Below are 20,719 nucleotides of genomic sequence, written 5' to 3' on the forward strand. Positions count from 1 at the left end.
ATTCTTGTTGTTGTTAGGTGCCATAGAGTCAGATCCAATTCATAGTGACTCTGTGTACAACAGAACGAAACCCTGCCTAGTCCTGTGCCATTCTCACAAATGTTGTTTCGCTTGAGCCTGTTGTTGCAGCCACTGTGTCAGTCCATCTTGTTGAGGGTCTTCCTCTTTTGGGCTGGCCCTCTACTTTACCAAGCATGATGTCCTTCCCCAGGGACTGATCCCTCCTGATAACATGTCCGAAGTATGTGAGACGTAGTCTCACCATCCTTGCTTCTAAGGAGCATTCTGGTTGTACTTCTTCCAAGAAAGATTTATTTGTTCTTTTGGGAATCCATGACCCAAGCCATGGTGTTTTCAGTCACCTCATAATGCAAGCGAAAGTTGGATGATGAATAAGGAAAACCGAAGAAGAATTGATGCCTTTGAATTGTGGTGTTGGCAAAGAATATTGAATATACTTACTAGACTAATTTTCCTGAATACTATTTATGCCATATTCCTTTTCATGTATTTTAATTCAGTATTCAAAGATGTCTGGCCCTGGTACACGTCAGAAACATTGTGGTGATGATTTTCTTGATGATTTCTATGCCAGCCTTGTTACCCTACTTACTATCCTCCAAAAATCCTTGGATATTCCCTCTACTGCTTACTTGCTCATGTAGATTCCACTACCTGGATGAATCCTCAGACACTATATTCTCCTGCATATCTGTTTTTGCTCAGACATTCCTCTACTGCCTTTGAATCTTTGAATCTTCATAGTACATTGTTACAGTTTGGGTCCCTGGGAAGCAGACATCAAGATGGAGTTAGAATGCCAGAGGTTTATCTGGAGTAAACCTGTAAAGATGAGGGATAGGGGAGGTAGGCAAAGAAACCTTCAGACTTCAATGCAGGTCTGACAGCCTGTGAAAGTAGAGATGGGAGGAAGAGATTCAGACTACTGTGCAGCTTTGAGAAAGTACCAGCCAGCCCAACGGGGAGTTCCAGTGCCAAGATTCCTACTGAGAAGTGCCTGTGTTGGGCAGGAATGGCCGGGCCTGTGCCCAGTAGTTTGCTGAGGGCTTCCTGAGAAGAATGTAGCCTTAACTCAGATGCTGCAGGGGGATCAGCAAGTTGTGTTTGAAGGGAGAGAGATTCACATGGTGCACCTCCATGGCTGACAACAGGTGTATGTGGCATTTAGCCATAGAGCTAACAGTTTATCATCCAGCATTCTCGGATGACCTTTTTCATGCCTGATCTTACTTATTTTGCCCAACAATAAGTTGTAAATTCTTCAGAGAAAAAATATTATCTTTCACCTCTTTTTATCCTCCGCAAGACATAGGATAGTGCTGTATTCTCAGTGTTTGATAAATGTTGGTCCAATGAGTAACACCTGAAATCTTAAGAGTACCCACTTTTTTGAAAGGTAGTATTTTAGCTGTTCTTTCCATCCAGAATATATTGATTAGTGAGAACAATATTTGAGCATCAAATTATAGTCACAAAGGCTGTATGTATTTAATGTCTTGATATTAGGGTAAGCACCCTCAGGCTCTTGCCTGTGTGTATGATATAAAACAGTGGCTTAGGAACAGTATGGTACACTGAAAACATCAGAAGTTGGTAGCTAAGTTCAGATGCAGGAAACAGAAGGACAGTGTAAAGCAGAATGAAGAATTATTAAATTGTACTCTTTAGAGAGATCATTTGATCCAGCTCTGTCTCTTTCTTGACGAGAAAAATGAAGACCTGAAAAGCATCTGAGGTCATAGAGCTTATTTGTTTTTGAACTGGGACTAGAAGCTCAATTTTATCGTAAGAGATTACCTCCTAGATGTCTTGTACCTACTTATCTAAAGAAAACTCTCTTTTGTGTGTAGATCAACAAATGCTACCCTTGACCCCTGTCTTAAAAGGTTGGTAAAAATATACGTTAATATTTCATGCCATAGAATAAAGTAAGAGTCTGGGAATTGAGGGCACAGGAATGTTAGAAATGATAAACTGGCTGCTACCACGTGTTGGTGTTCATTGGCCATCTTTCAAAGGATCGGTGTTTGGAAATGCATCAGGCTTCCGTTCTCTTTGCGTGCAGCTCTCTCTTCTTGACCATGTTCCATTCCTTCCCATAGATGCAGAAAGTCTGAAACCGTGTGTTTTAGACTAAATATCCGTTATATAGCCACTAGCCCATGAGGACATTAAAGTAATTGATACTGTTTGAGGATGGTACTGCGTGATCAAGGTTGCAAAAGAATGTGAGATTCATTTCAGAATGATTTACATGAATGACAGTCAATAGTCTTTAATTGCACAAAGGGTTCAATTTTAGTCATTTGGAACATTTCCATTTGAGAAACATTGGATAGTCCATGGTGCCAAATGAAGTGCCAAGTGAGGCCAACAGACTAAAGAGATGCCTAGAGTTGGTTGGTGCTGTAGGCTGTATTTGAGTTAAAAAGCCATACATTTAGACGTTTTGAAGAAAAGCAGATCATTGCCACCATCTCCCACACACCAAATGCTCATTCCAGTGGCCCCTATAAGTACCATGTTTTCTTACAATCTTTCTTATCAATCTGAAAAGCTTTGAAATTGGGTAAACATTAAAAACCTTAGGTTGTAGACATTTAGTTCAAATTTGCATTTTGTATTAGTTTTTGTGTTGTGTGTGTTGTTAAAGATAACCCAAAAGGTCTTCAGCTGTATTTTCTTTGAATTTTAGATAAGCTGCTGCCAGGTGACGAAGGAGCCCTTCGATTACACCTGATGCATTATTGCGAAGCCTGTACAGCACCCAAAATGCCAGAGTTCATTCTGTACACATTCCATAGTGCGTACCAGAAACTCAAGTGGAGGGACCTGCACCCCGATCAGATGCTTATGGAGGCCTTCTTCAAAGTAAGCCCCTCACTCTCCAGGTCGCAGCCCAGAGGCTTCTGGCCTGTGGGGAGCAGCCTGGTCACTGTGGTCGTTCTGCACAGTTGCAGTGCACGTGGCGCCTGTGCTGTGTTGTCCGAATGGTGTTGTGTAAAGCAGCAGCCCGTGCAAACCTTGTCGTTCTGTCGATAACTGGAAGACACCTACGGGAGCATTGTAAACCTCAGGGAAAGACTGTCTATAACATGTCAGTCTTCCCCTAGGTGTTAGTAATATTGTGTGAGAACATAGTTTAATGACTTTGTCTTGCGCAGTCTTGGTTGGAGTTCATGTGTATGCATGAGCTAGGATAGTATCTTTACAACTTTTTACTGTTAAAAGTTCTATTAAAGCAACATGTAAATAGGTACACAGGCCATTAGTTTCTTTTAGCAGTGAATAATGAAGCTGGAGGAGATAAAGTGCAGTGTAGCAACCAGTGTTGCATCTTGATCATATAAAGCCCCGAAATGACCTGGGAAGAGCAGCAATCAGTGTAAGTCTTTGCAGTAGGAACAGTAGTTAAAGCGTAGGCACTGTGGTCTGACTTAGACATCAGTCAGGCATTTGGAGATTTGTTTGTTCTTAAGTTTCTCTTTAAAAAAAAAAAACAAACAAAAAACCTGTCTTAGCTTTTTGACATTGTTTCATTTGTTCTTGGTCACCAGTTCATTTGTGTTTACTCTTAATGTCACATTTATTACTGAGACACGTAAGTGCTTTAATTGATACAGATATACAGTTATTTATGACAATGAGTAAAAGGTACTTCAGTCTTTCAGTGCTGTCATTGTAGTCGTCCTGTAAGTGGATCCCAGCCGGGTGTTGCTTGTCAGCCACTCCTCATTACCTGAGCTCTAAGGAAAGCCAAGGGCATATGTTTTTAGAGAAAATGTTTAAGAGTGATTTTATAGCTGGATTTAATACATGAGGCAAGCACTGTATCTCAGGGGGGTTTATTTTAATGATAGACAGCCCTGATGGCCCTGACCTGCCCAGAAGCTGGGAACCTTTTAATTCTTTGTATCTTGTTGGCATAATAAAGGATGTTTTTTTGGAGGGGAGAGTGGGTGGGATGGGGTTAGGAATAGAGAATATAATAAAGAAGGATGAAGAATAAGTTTCCAAAAGGGAGAAAGAAGTAGTTAGCTTAGTATAATGATGGTCATGTGAAGACATGAGTCGTCATCAAATTCCATTGACTGCTATTTTATTAATGGAGTAGAGCTTTTAATCTTCATTTTGAAAGGATAAAATTGTGTCTAGCCATGCTTCATTTTAAATGATCTAGAAATATTGAAATAGGTTTATAAAAGATAACTTTGAGGGTGATTATGTGCCAGAATTCCCTAATGCATTTTAAATAAGATTTAATTAAATATTATGCATTCATCAAACATTGTAAAGACTAATGTATGGATACATTTTTATAATACAACACTGCACTAAAAAAGCAGTATAAAATTATATATCTTAGTGTAGTGGGTCTAAAAGTGTTTTTTCCTGGACCAGCAGCATCAGCATCACTTGGGAACTCATTAGAAATGTAAATTCTTGTTCCCACCCCAGATCCAGGAAATAAAAAACTCTAGGGGTGGTGCCCAGCAATCTGCGTTTTAAAAAGTTCTCACTCAAATTTGGGAACCACTGTCTAGTAGATCTCGACTTTTGTCCTATCCCATCTGGAAAAATAGGTGTTATTTTTAAAAATACAATTCATTTATGAAACATTGATTTATACACATTTTCAAGATACATGGGCAGCTTAAAGCAAAGCATTGATTTTTGTTTGTTTCCTTTTAGGTGGAACGAGGAAGCCCCAAGAGCTGTTTCTTGTTTTTGGGGTCTATACTCTGTGAAGTCAATTGGGTTAGTGTGCTCTCTGATGCCTGGAATCCCAATCCCCGCCCTGAAACCAGAAGCATGATTGTCTGCCTCCTTTTCATGATGATTTTATTGGCAAAGGAAGATCAACTAGTAGACCAAACAGTAAGTCTGAAGAGCTCGTAATAAAGACTTGGCAAGACTCCTTAGATCCCCACCTTCTAGCATGTTCCGCTAACGCCTGTCAGTGTGAATGTATGCTTAGCGTATGAGATGTGCTTTCATCTAGATGCCTGATTTTCTTGGATAGCTCATAATTTAATTGTAGGTTATGAAGGGAGCCACACTGAGTTAGAATATATAAGTCAATTTTATTTTATATTTCATTAATTCCTAGTTTTATCTCACATATACTTCTTCAAGTCAGTTTTGGCCTATACCACTTTCAGTTTTTTTTCTTGAGTGTATGAGTTTTACTTCTTTCTTAGGCAATTGCTTCCATTTGTCTGTTTTGCCATAGAGTAAATAACTGCTTTCTTAATTCTTCAAATTATAAATTGAGATAGGATTTGAGTTAATGTCTAAAATATGTTAATTTGATACCCATTCCTGATAAAAACTCTCAATAAAACAACAATGGAAGGGAAATTCTTCAACATAATAAAGGGCATCTATACAAAACCAACAGCCAACATCATTCTCAATGGAGAGAGGCTGAAAACATTCCCCCTGAGAATGGGAATAAGACAAGGATGCCCTTTATCACCACTCGTATTTAACATAGTGATGGAAACCCTAGCTAGAGCAGTAAGGCAAGAAGAAGAAATAAAGTGCATCCAAATTGGTAAAGGAGAAGTAAAACTATCCCTGTTCATGGATGATATGATACTGTACATAAAAAAAAAAAACAAAAAACCCATTGCTGTTGAGTCGATTCCGACTCATAGCGACCCTATAGGACATAGTAGAACTGCCCCATAGAGTTTCTAAGGAGTGCCTGGTGGATTCAAACTGCCGACCTTTTGGTTAGCAGCCATAGCTCTTAACTGCTACACCATCAGAGTCTCCAATACTATCATAGAGAACTCTAAAGACTCCACAAGAAAACTATTGGAACTAATAGAAAGATTCAGTAGAGTAGTAGGATAAACAAGAAAAATCAGTTGGATTCCGATACACCAATAAAGAGAAGTATGGAAAGGAAATCCAGAAAGTGATAGCATTTATGATAGCCTCCCCCCTCAAAAAAAATACTTAGGAATAAAGCTAACCAGGGACATAAAAGACCTGTACAAAGAAAACTACAAAACACTGCTGCAAGAAACCAAATGAGAACTCCATAAATGGAAAAACATGGATAGGTGGACTCAATGTTGTGAAAATGTCGATTCTACCCAAAGCAATCTACAAATACAATGCAATCCCAATCCAAATACCAACAGCATTCCTTAACGAGATGGAAAAACTAATCATTAACTTTATATGGAACAGGAAGAGGCCCAGATGAAAAAATCAATATTGAAGAAGAAGAACAAAAATAGGAGGCCTCTCACTACCTGACCTCAGAACCTACTATACAGCTACTGAAGTCAAAACAGCCTAGCACTGGTATAACAACACATACGTTGACCAGTTGAACAGACTCGCGAACCCCAATGTAAATCCAGCCACCTACAGGGTCACCTGATCTTTGACAAAGGCCCAAAGTCCATTAAATGGGGGAAAAGAGTCTTTTTAACAAATGGTGGTAAATTGGATATCCATCTATAAAAAAATGAAACAGGACCCAGACCTCATACCATACACAAAACTAATTCAAAATGGATCAAAGACCTAAACATAAAACCAAAAACCAAAAACTATAAAGATCACAGAAGAAAAAATATGGTCAATGCTAGGGGCCCTAATATACAGGATAAACAGGGTGCAAGCCATAACTAACAGTACATAAGCCCCAGAAGAAAAGTTAAATAACTGAAATCTTCTAAAAATTAAATACTTATGCTCATCCAAAGACTTTACCAAAAGAGTAAAAAGAGAACCTTAGACTGGGAAGAAAAATTTTGGCTATGACATACCCGACAAAGGTCTTATCTCCAAAATCCTTGGGAAAATCCAACACCTCTACAACAAAAAGACAAATAATCCAGTTAAAAAATGGGCAAAGGATATGAACAGACACTTCACCAAAGAAGACATTCAGGTGGCTAACAGACACATGAGGAAATGCTCAAGATCACTAGCCATTAGAGAAGTGCAAATCAAAAGTGTAATGAGATACCATTTCACCTTGGCATTACTGCCACTAATTAAAAAAAAAAAGAAGATAACACATGTTGGAGACTGTGAGGAGACTGGAACTCTTATACACTGCTTGTGGGAATGCAAAATGGGACCACCACTTTGGAAAATGATATGGTGCTTCCTTAAAAAGCTAGAAATAGAAATATCATACGAGCCAGCATTCCCACTCCTAGGAATATATGCTAGGGAAATAAGAGCCGTCACACAAGCAGGCATATGCACACCCATGTTCATTGCAGCATGGGTGCTGCAACAATAGCAAAAAGATGGAAACAACCTAAGTGCCTATCAACAGATGAATGGATAAACAAACTATGGTACTTACACACAATGGAATACTACGCAGTGATGAAGAACAACGATGAATCTGCAAAACATCTCACAACATGGATGAATCTAGAGGACATTATGTTGAGTAAAATAGGTCAATCACAAAAGGACAAATACTGTATGAGACCATATTATAAAAACTCATGAAAAGGTTTACTCACAGAAAAAAATAATCTTTGATGGTTACGAGGGAGGGGAGGAGTAGGGATGGAAAAACACTAACTAGACAATAGGTGATAACTTTGGTGAAGGGTAAGACAGCATACTGGGAAAGTCAGTACAGATTGACTGAGGCAAAGTCACAGAAGCTTCATAGACACATCCATACTCCCTGAGGGACTGAGTTACTAGGCTGAGGGCTGGGCACCATGGTCTCAGGGGACATCTAGCTCTATTGGCATTGCATGGCCTATAAAGAAAATGTTCTATATTCTACTTTGGTGAGTAACATCTGGGGTCTTAAAAGCTTGTGAGCAGCCAGCTAAGGTATATCTACTGGTCCCATCCCACTTGGAGCAAAGGAGAATGAAGAAAACCAAAGATGCAAGGGAAGGATTAGTTCAAAGGACTAACGGACCATAACTACCAGTCTCCAGGAGATTGGGTCCAGAACAACCAGATGGTGCCTGGCTACTAGCACTCACTGCTCTGAAAGGGATCACAATAGAGGGTCCAGGACAGAGCAAGAGAAAAATGTAGAACAAAATTCAGACTTACAAAAAAAGACCAGACTTACTGGTCTGACAGAGACTGGAGAAACCCTGAGAGTATGGCCCCAGACAACCCAGTACTGAAGTCACTCCTGAAGCTCACCTTTCAGCCTAAGTTTAGACTGGCCTATAAGACAAATAATAACACACGCAGTTCAACCATATATATGAGACTAAATGGGCACACCAGCCCAAAAGCAAAGACAAGAAGACAGGAAGGAACAGGAAAACTGGCTGTGAATGGAAATGGGGAACCTGAGGCTGAGAGAGTGTTGACACATCATGGGGTTGGCAACCAATGTCACAAAGCAATTTGTGTATTAATTGTTTAATGAGAAACTAATTTGCTCTGTAAACTTTCACCGAAAGCACCAAAAAAAAAAAAGAAAAAAAAAGGAAGATAGGTGTTAGCAATATGGAGAAATTGGAGCATTGCTGATAGGAATGTAAAATGGTGCAACCGCGGTCGGTGGTTCCTCAGTACATTAAACGTACGATTTCTTTATCATTCAGAAATCCACTCCTGTAACCCCAAAACAATTGAAAACAGGTGCTCAAACAAAGCTTATTAACAAATGTTTATAGCAGCACTATTTACAATAGCCAAAAGGTGGAAACTACCCAAATGACCATCAACAGATAAATGGATAAACAAATTGTGGTGTATGGAATATACAATGAAATATTATTCAGCCATAAAAAGGAAGGAAGTGCTGATGTATACCATAAGATGGATAAATCTTGAAAACATGATGCTGAGTGAAAGAAGCCAGACAAAAGGTCATATATTGTGTAATTCCATTCATATGAAATATCCAGACGAGGCAAATCTATAAACAGAAAGCAGATTAGTGGTTGCCAGGGGCTGGGAGGCTTGGGGAACAACGGGGAGTGACTGCTTAGTGGATATGGGATTCCCCTTTTGGGTTGATAAAAATGTTCTAGAACTAGATAATGGTGATAGTTGCATAGCATTATGGATGTACTAAATGCCACTGAATTGTATGTTTTAGAGTGGTTAAAATGGTAAATTTCATGTTGTTTGCATTTTACCACAATAAAAAAATTAGAATATATATATAAAAAAGAAATTATACCGTTCCACATCCAAATTATCATTGTAAAATTTAACATAGTTTGATGGTTTCAAATTATTTAGAGATTAGAGAAGTTCATATAGAATGTTCACTATGGACAAAGAATAGTTTGGATCCATTAGCCTCAGGCTTTATAAATAATAGTAACATCTGTAATATTTTAGAATGATGATATGAACATAAGTTAGACAAAATACAGTTTTATTATTGGTTTTTAGTTGTTCATTATTAAGAAAACTGAGTACTTAATTCTAAGTGTTTGGTTTTAGTTTAGTTTGTTTTTTCTTTTTTGCATGCACATACAATAATCCAAAGTCAGTAAGAGATAAATCGTCTTTGAACGTATGCTGCAATTCTTAAAGTGTATTTGGCTAGAACATAAATTAATTCACTGACCTCCCCCCCCCGCAAAAAAAAAAAAAATGTCAGTCTGTTCAGCTATCTTATCCCTTATGACCAGAGGACAAATGTTCCCGTTGTTGTCAGACTTATTTTATGGAATGCCACCAGATCAGAGAGTTCCTATGAAAACTGGGCTCTGAACGCTTATAAAAAAAAAAAACCTTGGTATTAATGGGGTTTTGCCAAGACTTTGGCTATTACTTTTAGTGGTGCTCCTACGTTGCATAGATTCTAACCTGACAGATGTGTTGTGTCTGACTTGTTTGAGATACATATTTCTGGGAGAATAGGGGCTCTGGAACTAAAAGAATGTATGTTTCATTTTTAGGATTCGGCTTTAGTCAGTCTCCTTGGACAGACAAGCTCACTTTCATGGCATCTTGTGGATATTGTGTCATACCAGAGTGTGATAGGTTATTTCAGTAGCCATTATCCGCCGTCCATCATCCTGGCTAAAGAATCTTCTGCCGAATTAATAGTGAAGCTCCTAAAAGTGTCTGCAGGCCTTTCCATTCCAACTGATGGCCAGAAACATCTTGTAAGTTGAGTGTGTAATTTAAGAGACAGAATATTCTTTCGGACCAGTTGTAGCATAAATACTACTGAGGACAACCTTGAACCCAGTGAGTTCACAGCAGAGAAAGTTGGATGTGTTTTGTAGTGTACTTCTGTTTTGGCCTCCTTCTGGATCTTTTAGTTTTATTTCTTTCTTTCGGTAAGCCTTTACTTACTAGCAGTGTCACATCCTGAAGAGTGGGCGGAAGGTTTGAGGGCTGGGCGTAGGCAGTTGGTTTAGTGATCTGAATGTTAATGGCAGGAGAGTAACAGGGAAGTTACGAGCATGAGCTTGAGGTCTCACAAGCTTGGGTGCCCGACTCACTGCCTTGTGACTTTGGGCAAGTTCCTTGATTTTTCTCATCTGAATTGGAAATAATAATACCCTGCCTTAAAGGATTGTTGCGAGGAATAAGATAATGAACATGAAAGTTTTTAGAGAAGTTCCTGGCAAGTAACTAATGTTTAATTAATGCTGTTATTAATGTAGTAAAAAGGAAGAGTGTCCTACTGAAATTTGGGAGAACAGGGGTTCTGCTCGAAGTGTTACCACAGATTTGCACACCCTGCATATAGGGTCGCTATGAGTCAGAATCGACTCGACGGCACTGGGTTTCTGGGTTAGACATAGGGACTTTGGGCATTAGATCTCCTTGTGGATTCCTGATCTCTCCTCTTCATTCCCTACCCAAGCAGCCAGTGCAGCACCAGCCTCCTAGGGAGGGCTTGTTTGACACTGCTTGCTTGGATTAGTTTGATGATTCTTTTTTTGTTTGTCAGGATGCAGTTCCAAAATGCCAAGCGTTCACTCATCAGGTGGTCCAGTTTCTCAGTACCCTGGAGCAAAATGGAAAAATCACTTTAGCAGTCCTTGAGCAGCAAATGTCTAAACTCTTAGATGATATCATTATCTTTAACCCACCTGGTAAGTGACTAGTGGGAAATCGTGTATGTATTCAGTAACTAAATACCTGCTGTGTTACAAAAGGCATTTGTGTCACAAAAGAGGCTATCCAAATGACCAGTAAACATGAAAAGATGCTAAACCTTGTTAATGATCAAGGAAATATAAAGTAAAACCATAGTGAGATACTATGACATGCCCACCAGAATGGCTAAAATTAAGATTTAAATGCCAACTGTTGGAAAGGATGTGTATCAACCTAACTCTCATATACGGCTGACCACAGAGTAAATTGGTATAACCATTTGTAAAAGTTTAGCGTCATCTACTTAAATTTACATGTCCCATGAACCAAAAGAGACATATGCACACGTGTACTGGAAAACATGAACAAGGATGGTCATAGCTTTGTACCTGAGGAGATCCCAAACTGGAAAGAACCTGTATGTTCAATAAAAAAAAAAAATTTTTTTTTAGATGGGATAAATTGTTACATAGTCATAAAATGGAGTACACTCTAGTGGTGAAAATCTGTCCCAACATAGATGATTCTCACAAATGTTTTTATGTTTATTTAAATAATGTTTAAAAATAGGCAACTGCTCTATGTAGGAAAGCATACTAATGTAAAGCTGGTATAGTGAATGAGTTGATTAGAACTGGTGAACAAAAAATCAGTTGAAATTTTTAAATGTGTCTGCAATATAGATTTATTACGGAAGGTAGATAATAAAGTAGTTACAAATGTAGATTCTAGAACCAGATTCTGGCTTCACCACTTAGGGGTTACGTGACTCTGGACAAGTTAAATAACCTCACCTGCAAAATGGGGATAATAATTGTACATATTTCATAAGGATCAAATGAGATAATTACCTAAAGGATGAGCAACAGCCTGGCAAGTCAACAACACTCAATGAGTGTTTAAAAAAAGGAAAAGAAAAATCACCAGGCATTGCTGGAGAAACTGATCTTTAGTTGGTCATATGTGCTTGGGCCATGAACGTTGGTTAATACCTGGCCAGACAAATAGAAGAAGGGGGTTCTAGAAAGATCTTAGTCCGAAGAGCGATAGGATCAGATCTAGTTTTTGGAAAAGCATCTGTTGGCCATGTTGAAGATGATCAGGAAGAGGAGATACTTGGATCAGTTAAGAGGTTCATTGCAGTAATTAATTGTTAACTATGAGTCATAATTAAAAGATAAAACTGCCATTCAGCTGAAATTTAGAGATAAGGCTTTTATTACCAAGAATGTTCACACTCATAGAAATACGTGAAAAATATATATTAATACACATACTGTTACTATTTCTCTAAAACTTTTTTTTTTTTCTTTAGTGTTTAGTTGACATAAGTAGGTTTTATGACCCTGGTGGTGTAGTGGTTAAGAGTTATGTCTGCTAACCGAAAGGTCGGCAGTTCGAATCCACCAGGCACTCCTTGGAAACCCTATGGGGCAGTTCTGCTCTGTCCTATAGGGTTGCTATGCATCGGAATCGACTCGACAGCAACGTTTTTATTTTTTTAATAGTAGTGTTGTGGGCGAGGTGACCGAGTGGTTAAAGTGACGGACTGCTAATCCATTGTGCTATGCACTCGTGGGTTCAAATCCCATCCTCGTCGATATCAGTTCTCTGCCTCCCCAAGTGGAGAGTTTCCTTTGGAGCCCTGGTGGTGCAGCAGTTAAGAGCTATGGCTGCTAACCAAAAGGTTGGCAATTCGAATGCGCCAGCTGCTCTTTGGAAATCCTATGGGCCAGTTCCACTCTGTCCTATAGGGTTGCTGTGAGTTGGAATCAACTCCATGGTAACAGGTTTTTTTTCTTTATTTTTTTTTTTGTATAGTAGCATTAGGAGCCCTGGTGGCACAGTGGTTACGAGCTTGGCCGCTAACCAAGAGGCTGGCAGTCTGAATCCACTGGCCACTCCTTGGAAACTCTACGGGGCAGTTCTACTCTGTCCTATCGGGTTGCTATGAGTCAGAATTGACTTGATGGCAACCGGTTTCATTTTTTTTTTTTTTTTTTATAGTAGCAGTAAGTTAGGGTTTATTTGACACTGTGCAAGTAGATGAATTTGTTTTGATGAGTGTGATGAGTAAGATCTTCCAACTTCTTCCCATTCCCATTGACATAAATACTGAAGTCACATTTCTAGTCTGGAAGACAATGTACCCAACTCAAGGAGAGCTAGAAATAGTTGGCAAAAATTATGACTGTTGGGTAGTTTCCTCCACACACTGTAGTGAAGCATATTTTCTGTTTTTGATTGTAAAAAAAGAATCAACCTCAGTGACCTTCTTCACTCACTTGCAGTTATTTTTCTTGAAAAACGAATTAGCTGTTTTCTTTGCCTTCCATTCCCTTTTCACCTCCAAATTTTTGGAAAGACCCATTTATACTGCCAGCGCTTCTACTCTGCCCACTTAAAAAACAAAAACCAAAGAAATGAAAGAGTTGTTAAGAACCTCTAAAAAGATTTTTCCTTTCCTTACTTTTAAATTTAGTTTTAAGTAATAATCTTATTCCATGTAAATCACTCTAGAATATTGACAGCTTTGGCATGGGTGGGGGGAATAATTTTTAGAGTGATTTTCTAATTAATTTAGCAGATGACTGCTGAGATGTGTGTATTTGGGTTTCTGTGAGGAAAGGTTAGAAAGTAAAGATTCGTTAGGCTCCTTACGATAAGTAAGTTACTCTTTCACATCAGTCTGTTATATGTCTGTTAAAGTACCTTCTGCCACACTGCTATACCCAAGAAACTGGCAGTACTTCCTACTTTTGCCCTTACAAAGTACTGATGTGCCATCTCCTATCCTGAAAAGCTAAGCATCTCTACCTGGAGTCTTCCTTCTAGTCCTCTTGGGATCAGCCACTAGAACTGTAAAGTCTGCCCGGCAAACAGCAGAGATAGAAGCACTGTTGTTCTCTTGATCACACTCGTATCACCACTGCTGCAGTCTTTTTCAAGTGTGTGTCTGTGTTCCCCACAGACATGGACAGCCAGACCCGCCACATGGCCCTCAGTAGCCTCTTTGTGGAAGTCCTAATGATGATGAACAACGCAACTATTCCAACTGCTGAGTTCCTCCAGGGCAGTATCCGGACCTGGATTAGCCAAAAAGTGCATGGGCTGGGGGTGCTGCCCCTTTTAACAGCAGCCTGCCAGAGCCTGGCTTCCGTCCGCCATATGGCTGAGACCACAGAAGCCTGCATCACGGCCTACTTCAAGGAAGGTAAGATAACAGTCATCTCATGTTCTCCTATTGGTCTTTTCCAGGGAATAGTAAAGCTTTGTCATCACGGTATCTCTTTCTGGAGACTTTTCTATGAGGGGTTGCACCGTTTTAATTTCTGCTTTGTAAATGTTGATATTTCCGAGTACATTTTGTCTTATTTGTGAAGATCTTAATTTAGCATGAGAACCCCTGATCCAGGTCTGTTGGTGCAGTCGCATATTTAAAAGGAGGGAATCTCTAATTCATTATTATATTCGTTTTGGAGTGTCAGACCAACCCTTTTATTATTGACAAATTGTGTTATGTCACAGGCCAAGTCATAGTCCTCAAAACATGCTATAAACCAGCAGCTGTATAATCATGCTCCATGGTACTAATTGTTCCCCTTTTTTGTCACTTTTGTTAAGATGAGTTTTCATAGAAGTCTTTTTATTGCTTCTTGTCTCACCTTTTAAGCTATTATGACGAGGTCACCCTGTCTCCAGCCTTCTGTTTATCTTTTCTTACTCCCTGTCTCTGAATTCTCAGATTCTAAAAGATGTGGCCTGGTTAAGAAATGTTGTGCAGAACAGTAGTTCTCAACTATGATACCCAGGTACACATCGTATTGCAGACAGTAGGAGACAAGCGAGGGTGTTGGAGTGAGGATGCTGGCAAGTACACATAACCCGCCCTCTGTCCTGTCTCCACAACCCATGGACAATCCATGTCCACCTGAGGGAGGTGCTGTGCATGTCTCCATGTGACTTCCACCCTCACTCCCCCGCAAAGAATTGAGAACCACTAGAATAACATTCCTGCTCCAAATTCATTTGTGTTACTAAAATCAAAATGGGTTTTTTTTTTTTTTTCCAGTCTGTGAAACATTTTCAAGGGTTTCTTTTGGGATATGAGTCAAACTAAGCTTTGATATATAAAAATATTCATTATGGATAGAGTGGTAATAATTTCCCTTGGAAAAGCATGAGTAGTCATAACATATTAATAACAGCAGTAGATAAAGTTATAACTTACGTAACGGGGGCAGGCAGTGTCTGTAAGTGACTTTACTGCTCACAATATGGTAAGAAAGGTGGTTTACGAGTATGCAGCGCTGAATTCTGATTTCTTAGCCGCAATAGTGGCCAGCCTGGGTGCAGACATTTAGTCGCTGAGGGCTTTCTAATCGCCGAGACACATTCTGCTCTTTTGGAATCTAGCACCAATGTGAGAAATGTTTTCTTGACTTGAAGCTTAAAGTCTAAAGATTCATTGAAATGGTTCATTAATTTGACTCTTGCTTTTATCTTGATTTCCTTTTTTGGTGTTCTTTTCTCAGACTCCCTCAATCAAAATGTAGGATGGGGCCCCATTCTGGTGTCCCTTCAAGTTCCTGAGCTCACCATAGAAGAATTTCTGCAGGAGTGCCTGTCCCTGGGCAGTTACTTGACTCTTTATGTCTACTTGCTTCAGTGTTTAAATAGTGAACAGACTCTAAGGAATGACATGAAAGTGCTGCTCATCTTAAGCAAGTGGTTGGAACAGGTGTATCCAAGGTACGTTGGCTCCCTGGCTGCTGTATCAAACTCGTTGCTTTTGGTTAACTTAGAGTTTAGGATTTAAGTCTATATTTAAGTACACAGAACCAAAAACCCATTGCCGTTGAGTCAGTTCTGACTCATAGCAACCCTATAGGACAGAGTAGAACTGCCCCATGAGTTTCCAAGGAGTGCCTGGCGAATTCGAACTGCCGACCCTTTGCTTAGCAGCTGTAGCACTTAGCCACCAGGGTTTCCACATAGAACCAAGTGATACGTGAAAAAAAAAAAAGCAAAAAGACTGGGAGTTGAGGGCTGGCACAGAAAATATGGCCAGAGTTGAGATTGATGGAGGTGAGCTGAGCTTTGACTTGAGACCATCGAGGTATTTCCTGCTCTGTGAGTCTAGAGGTTGACTACTATTGGCTAATGTTGGAGTAACCTAACACTGACAGAATGGTAGCTGTAATAAATTATATTTTGTTCTAAAAATGCGTACCACATGGTAGAAATATTCTTACATTTGTGGGCTAATTTTCTGAACAGGTTTTATTTCCTAAAACCAGCATTTTGAAGCACCAATCTTCAGTTTCCTTAACAGTAGAGATAATAATACCTACCTCTTAGGATTGTAATAGGGATTAAGCGAAAGAATGTGAACCCCTTGTACAGTGTCTGGTGGATAGTAAGTGTTCAATAAATGGTAGCAATTACAATTCCATTACTCTTATTAACCAGAATGCTCCTTAGAAGCAAGGATGGTGAGACTCTGTCTCACATAATTTGGATATGTTGTCAGGAGGAACCAGTCCCTGGAGAAGGACATCATACTTAGTAAAGTAGAGGGTCAGCAGAAGAGAGGAAGGCCCTCAATGAGATGGATTGACACAGTGGCTGCAACAATGGGCTCAAGCATAACAATGATTGTGAAGATGGTGCAGGACCAGGCAGTGTTTTGTTCTGTTGTACGTAGGGTCGCTGTGAGTAGAAACCAACTCGATGGCACCTAACAACAATACTCTGTTAACATTACCTGTTAGCCCAAGCTTTCAAAGTACTAAATGTCCCTTATACTTGAAACCTAAACGTGGATTTTCAGTTAAATGGGTATGGAAAAACTCCACTTCTGATTTTCTTTTCCTCCTGTGCCTTCCCCCAGCTCTGTGCAGGAAGAGGCAAAGCTGTTTTTGTGGTGGCACCAGGTTCTGCAGCTGTCCCTGATTCAGACGGAGCAGAACGACTCTATCTTGACAGAATCTGTCATTCGAATTCTGCTCATGCTTCAGAGCAGACAGAGCCTGGTGGCTGAGGAGAGGCTCAGCTCTGGGATTCTGGGGGCAATTGGGTTGGGCCGGAAGTCACCCTTGTCTAACAGGTAAGGAAGCCCTGCCACTGCTCTTAGTAAACAGGCCTCTAACGTCTGCACCTGCTTAGGGGTTGTGATACTTTAACAGGGTTTTTGAGTTAGAGGCTAAGTTTTCCACAAAAATTAAGATAGAAAGAAAAAAAAAATTATAGCCTGATTCTATCTTTATATTTTAAAAAGTGTTTAGTTTTTCTTCACTTTAAAACAGCTTTGTTTTTAAGTTTGAACAGTGTTATTTTAGTAGTATCTCTTATGTTTTTACTTTGTTACCCTATCGCACTACTGATTTCTTTTTGGCCTTGGGCCAGTGATGGTGAAGGAGGTTAGGTTAGCATACCCCAGCCAGCTGCTTCACGGGGAGCATTTTGTCATCATGCTGTGAGTTCAGGAAATACAGAGCTGGAAAGGGCTCAGTACAGAAGAACTGGTAAGTCATCAGGATGGGTTAAGGTCGTTGGTAGGAAAGATAAGGAATGAGAAATGAGTCTAGGTTTTTGTTGCTAAAATATTCTAAAGCACGAAAGAATTTTCTATTAGTCCCTCACTTTAAGTCATAATATTTATGTATATCATGGTTTTCTTTTTGAAGTCCGTATCAGTGTTGACAAGGGTTCTCCTATCATTCAGATGTTAGCATTCTTGTGGAATAAGACATTGTATTGTTGCAGCTTTGAGAACCACCCAGTCCAAACCAGTTAACATCATGTTTCCTTGTTTATGGTAGAATTTAGCAGGACTGTATGATTTTTGTTTCTCTTAAATTGGGTTCATGGGTCTTCTGGTTGAATGGGCTCTTCCATTTTTTAATCTGAATTATGCATACATTGTTTGAGTGGTGGTAATGGAAAAGGAAGATAAGGTTCTTTCTTGATCATAAGATTTTCCTGAAGAAGTTAACAAGAGTTGCTCTAGAAATGTTTTTTGTTTTTTAATAGAAAATATGGTGTTTAATTTAAAATGCTTACCCAAAATAATTTACTTCTTTTGTCCTCCCCATAATGTTTAAGGTTCCGAGTGGTTGCCCGAAGCATGGCTGCCTTCCTTTCAGTTCAGGTTCCTACAGATGACCAGATTCGACTGAAGCCTGCCTCTGAATTACATCTGACTCTGAAAGCTCAGCAGGTCAGTAAAAACAGCTTTACCATTCAGGGCTAGAAATTTTCCATCAGACCTTCCCCAGAAGGTGGAAAGGTGGTGGCTCCCTTGTTTTTTACACGTCATGACGTGATGATTGTCAATAGTGCAGCATTCCCCTTAGTAGGTTGCACTTACTGGAGAATGCTTATGGTGTGTGCCCACCTCAGATTTTCAACCAGTGTTTTGTAGGCACTAGCCTCTAGCACTATGACTTTCATTGTAGAAGAAGCAAGATGATATGAATCCAGTGTAAGATTTAATTTCACTTCTGATGAAAGTGAATATACATTGATCTGCCATATCCTGGGGGTTGAGGGCTGGCACAGAAAATACGGCCAGAGTTGAGATTGATGGAGGTAAGCTGAGCTTTAACTTGAGACCATCGAGGTATTTCCTGTTTTGTGAGTCTAGAGGTTGACCACTATTGCCTAATGTTGGAGTAACCTAACACTGACAGAACGGTAGCTGTAAGAAATTATATTTTGTTCTAAAAAAGGTGAGCCACACAGCATTGGTCACATCCATGAAGCTCTGTTTTTCACCTGTAAACAGGTTGGCCCCATACAACAGTGTACAACATAACACTAGCCAGCATTCTTGAGTGCCTGCACATGTCAGGCACTGTTCTAAGTTTAACTCATTTAATCCTCATGACAATCCTGTAATGCTAACCAGTACCAGTAGCTGTCAGGTTGACACCCACTCACGGCAACCCCATGTGTGTCAGAGTACAACTGTGCTCCACAGGGTTTTCATTGGCTAATTGTTCAGTACATCACTAGGCCTTTCTTCCAAGGCACCTTTTTGTGGACTCGAACCTCCAATCTATAATATCCAAAGCCCATTGCCTTCCAGTCAATTCCAACTCATAGACTGGTATTACCCTTGATTTTGGATGACGAAATGGAGACAGAAAGAAGCTAAGTAACTTGTCCAAAACTGTTGGGGTTGGGATTCACACCTAGCCAGTCTGGCGCCTCCAGGCTCATACTCTTATCACTCTGCTGCCCTGTCTGTTTCCATGGTAGATGCTTATACATCCTTAGGTCTTCTGAAAGTGTTTCTTCTGCAGCTTTGTAATGTCTAAGCCAGCCATGTGTAGTGTGCTATCTCGGTTCTTAAGAACAAGGATCAAATGGTACAGTCTGCAGGTTCTTCAGGGGTCTGGGTTTACAAAATGCTGACACCGGAAATTAAAAGGCAAGACTATTGCTGTATAAGTCCTAATGTCTTTCCCTGCTCCCCCCTTATGTCTTATATGGAGCCCTGGTGGCACAGTGGTTAAGAGCTCAGGCTGCTAACTAAAAGGCTGGCAGTTCAAAGGCACCAGCCGCTCCTTGGAAACCCTATGGGGCAGTTCTGCTCTGTTCTGTAGGGTTGCTGTTAGTTGGAATTGACTCGATGGCAATGGGTTTTTTTAAAATGTCTTTCATGGAACATCCCGAGCAGGCAGGTGAGTCTTCCAAGGGCAGATGTGAAGTCAGGAAGCTGCACTTGAAGGTAGATTTGAGAAGTCAGAGGGGTGATAGCACCTGTGACTCTCCGGTGGCCACCAGGTTACACAGGCCTTGCATCTCTTTGCCTGCATTCCTTTACATTTAAAATGATGACTCCCTGTGCATAGGCTGCCAAACTTATCAAGGCGTTCAGACTTTTTAAAATAAAGTTATCTCCTTATAAAATGGTTTATCTTAGGCAAGTGTCAAAGTAGATCATTTTGAGGACTAAACTTCCAAAAGCCAGAGAGATGGGGAGAGAAGCAGACATGCTGTGATTCACGGGAGGCCTGTCCACACTGACTCCTGTTCTGAGACTGAACCTTGTTTACACAGCTCTTAACTTGGTATCAATATCCTGGTAATTTATTTCTAAGCTGTCAGTTCATTTACCATCCTTCCAAAAGTCCTCCTGCCCATTTCTTGAGGTAAGCAAACTCCAGCTGTTAATACATATTTTCTAGTGCACTGTTTCTCATAAATGGGAGGGAAGGGTGGGGACTGCCATGGTGGTGGGTATGTGCCAAGAGGCAGGGAACACCTTTACAGTCCTGGGCTGGGTGAGCTTGTGCAGGTGCAAAACAAGACCCTGCACCCTCGAGAACCGTTGTTCTGGGTTTTTGTTAGCTTGTTTTCTCCACTTGCGGTCTTTTTCCCCTCTTCTCCCACTGTATAGGAAGGAAAAATGAAAACTAAGAAAATTTTTTTTTTCCTCTGAAGGAGCGGTGTGGAAAGCTTTTCTTCTATCCTTTCTGTGCTGTTTGTCAGATGGTAGTGGCAGAAATGTGATCTGATACTTGTTTACTGATTGAATGACTTTGTTGTTTATCCTCAGTGACACTTAGCAACCGATTTCTTGAGAATTTAGTTTAGTTGGACAGTTGAGCATGACATTATTTTGTAACCAAAGAACAAGCCAAACAGC

General features: G+C 40.0%; 1 protein-coding gene and 1 non-coding gene across 7 annotated transcripts in view; both read left to right on the forward strand.

The window, feature by feature from the left end:
- Nucleotides 1–20,719, forward strand: part of EPG5 (ectopic P-granules 5 autophagy tethering factor) — a 114,183-nt gene that overhangs the window by 87,609 nt on the left and 5,855 nt on the right. For 5 of the 6 annotated variants that reach the window (XM_064294577.1, XM_064294578.1, XM_064294575.1 and 2 more), the window contains 9 exons: nt 1,872–1,907; nt 2,717–2,892; nt 4,714–4,899; nt 9,906–10,115; nt 10,913–11,057; nt 14,033–14,275; nt 15,597–15,813; nt 16,955–17,170; nt 18,169–18,283. In XM_064294577.1, the coding sequence (XP_064150647.1) occupies nt 1,872–1,907; nt 2,717–2,892; nt 4,714–4,899; nt 9,906–10,115; nt 10,913–11,057; nt 14,033–14,275; nt 15,597–15,813; nt 16,955–17,170; nt 18,169–18,283 (1,544 nt within the window). The remainder of the gene's footprint in view (nt 1–1,871; nt 1,908–2,716; nt 2,893–4,713; nt 4,900–9,905; nt 10,116–10,912; nt 11,058–14,032; nt 14,276–15,596; nt 15,814–16,954; nt 17,171–18,168; nt 18,284–20,719) is intronic. The other variant, XM_064294576.1, reaches the window with a different exon arrangement.
- Nucleotides 12,580–12,661, forward strand: TRNAS-GCU (transfer RNA serine (anticodon GCU)). The gene has a single exon. It is a non-coding gene; the product is annotated as a tRNA-Ser (tRNA).

This window comes from Loxodonta africana, chromosome 11, assembly GCF_030014295.1.
Source record: "Loxodonta africana isolate mLoxAfr1 chromosome 11, mLoxAfr1.hap2, whole genome shotgun sequence".
Taxonomy (NCBI): Eukaryota; Metazoa; Chordata; class Mammalia; order Proboscidea; family Elephantidae; genus Loxodonta; species Loxodonta africana.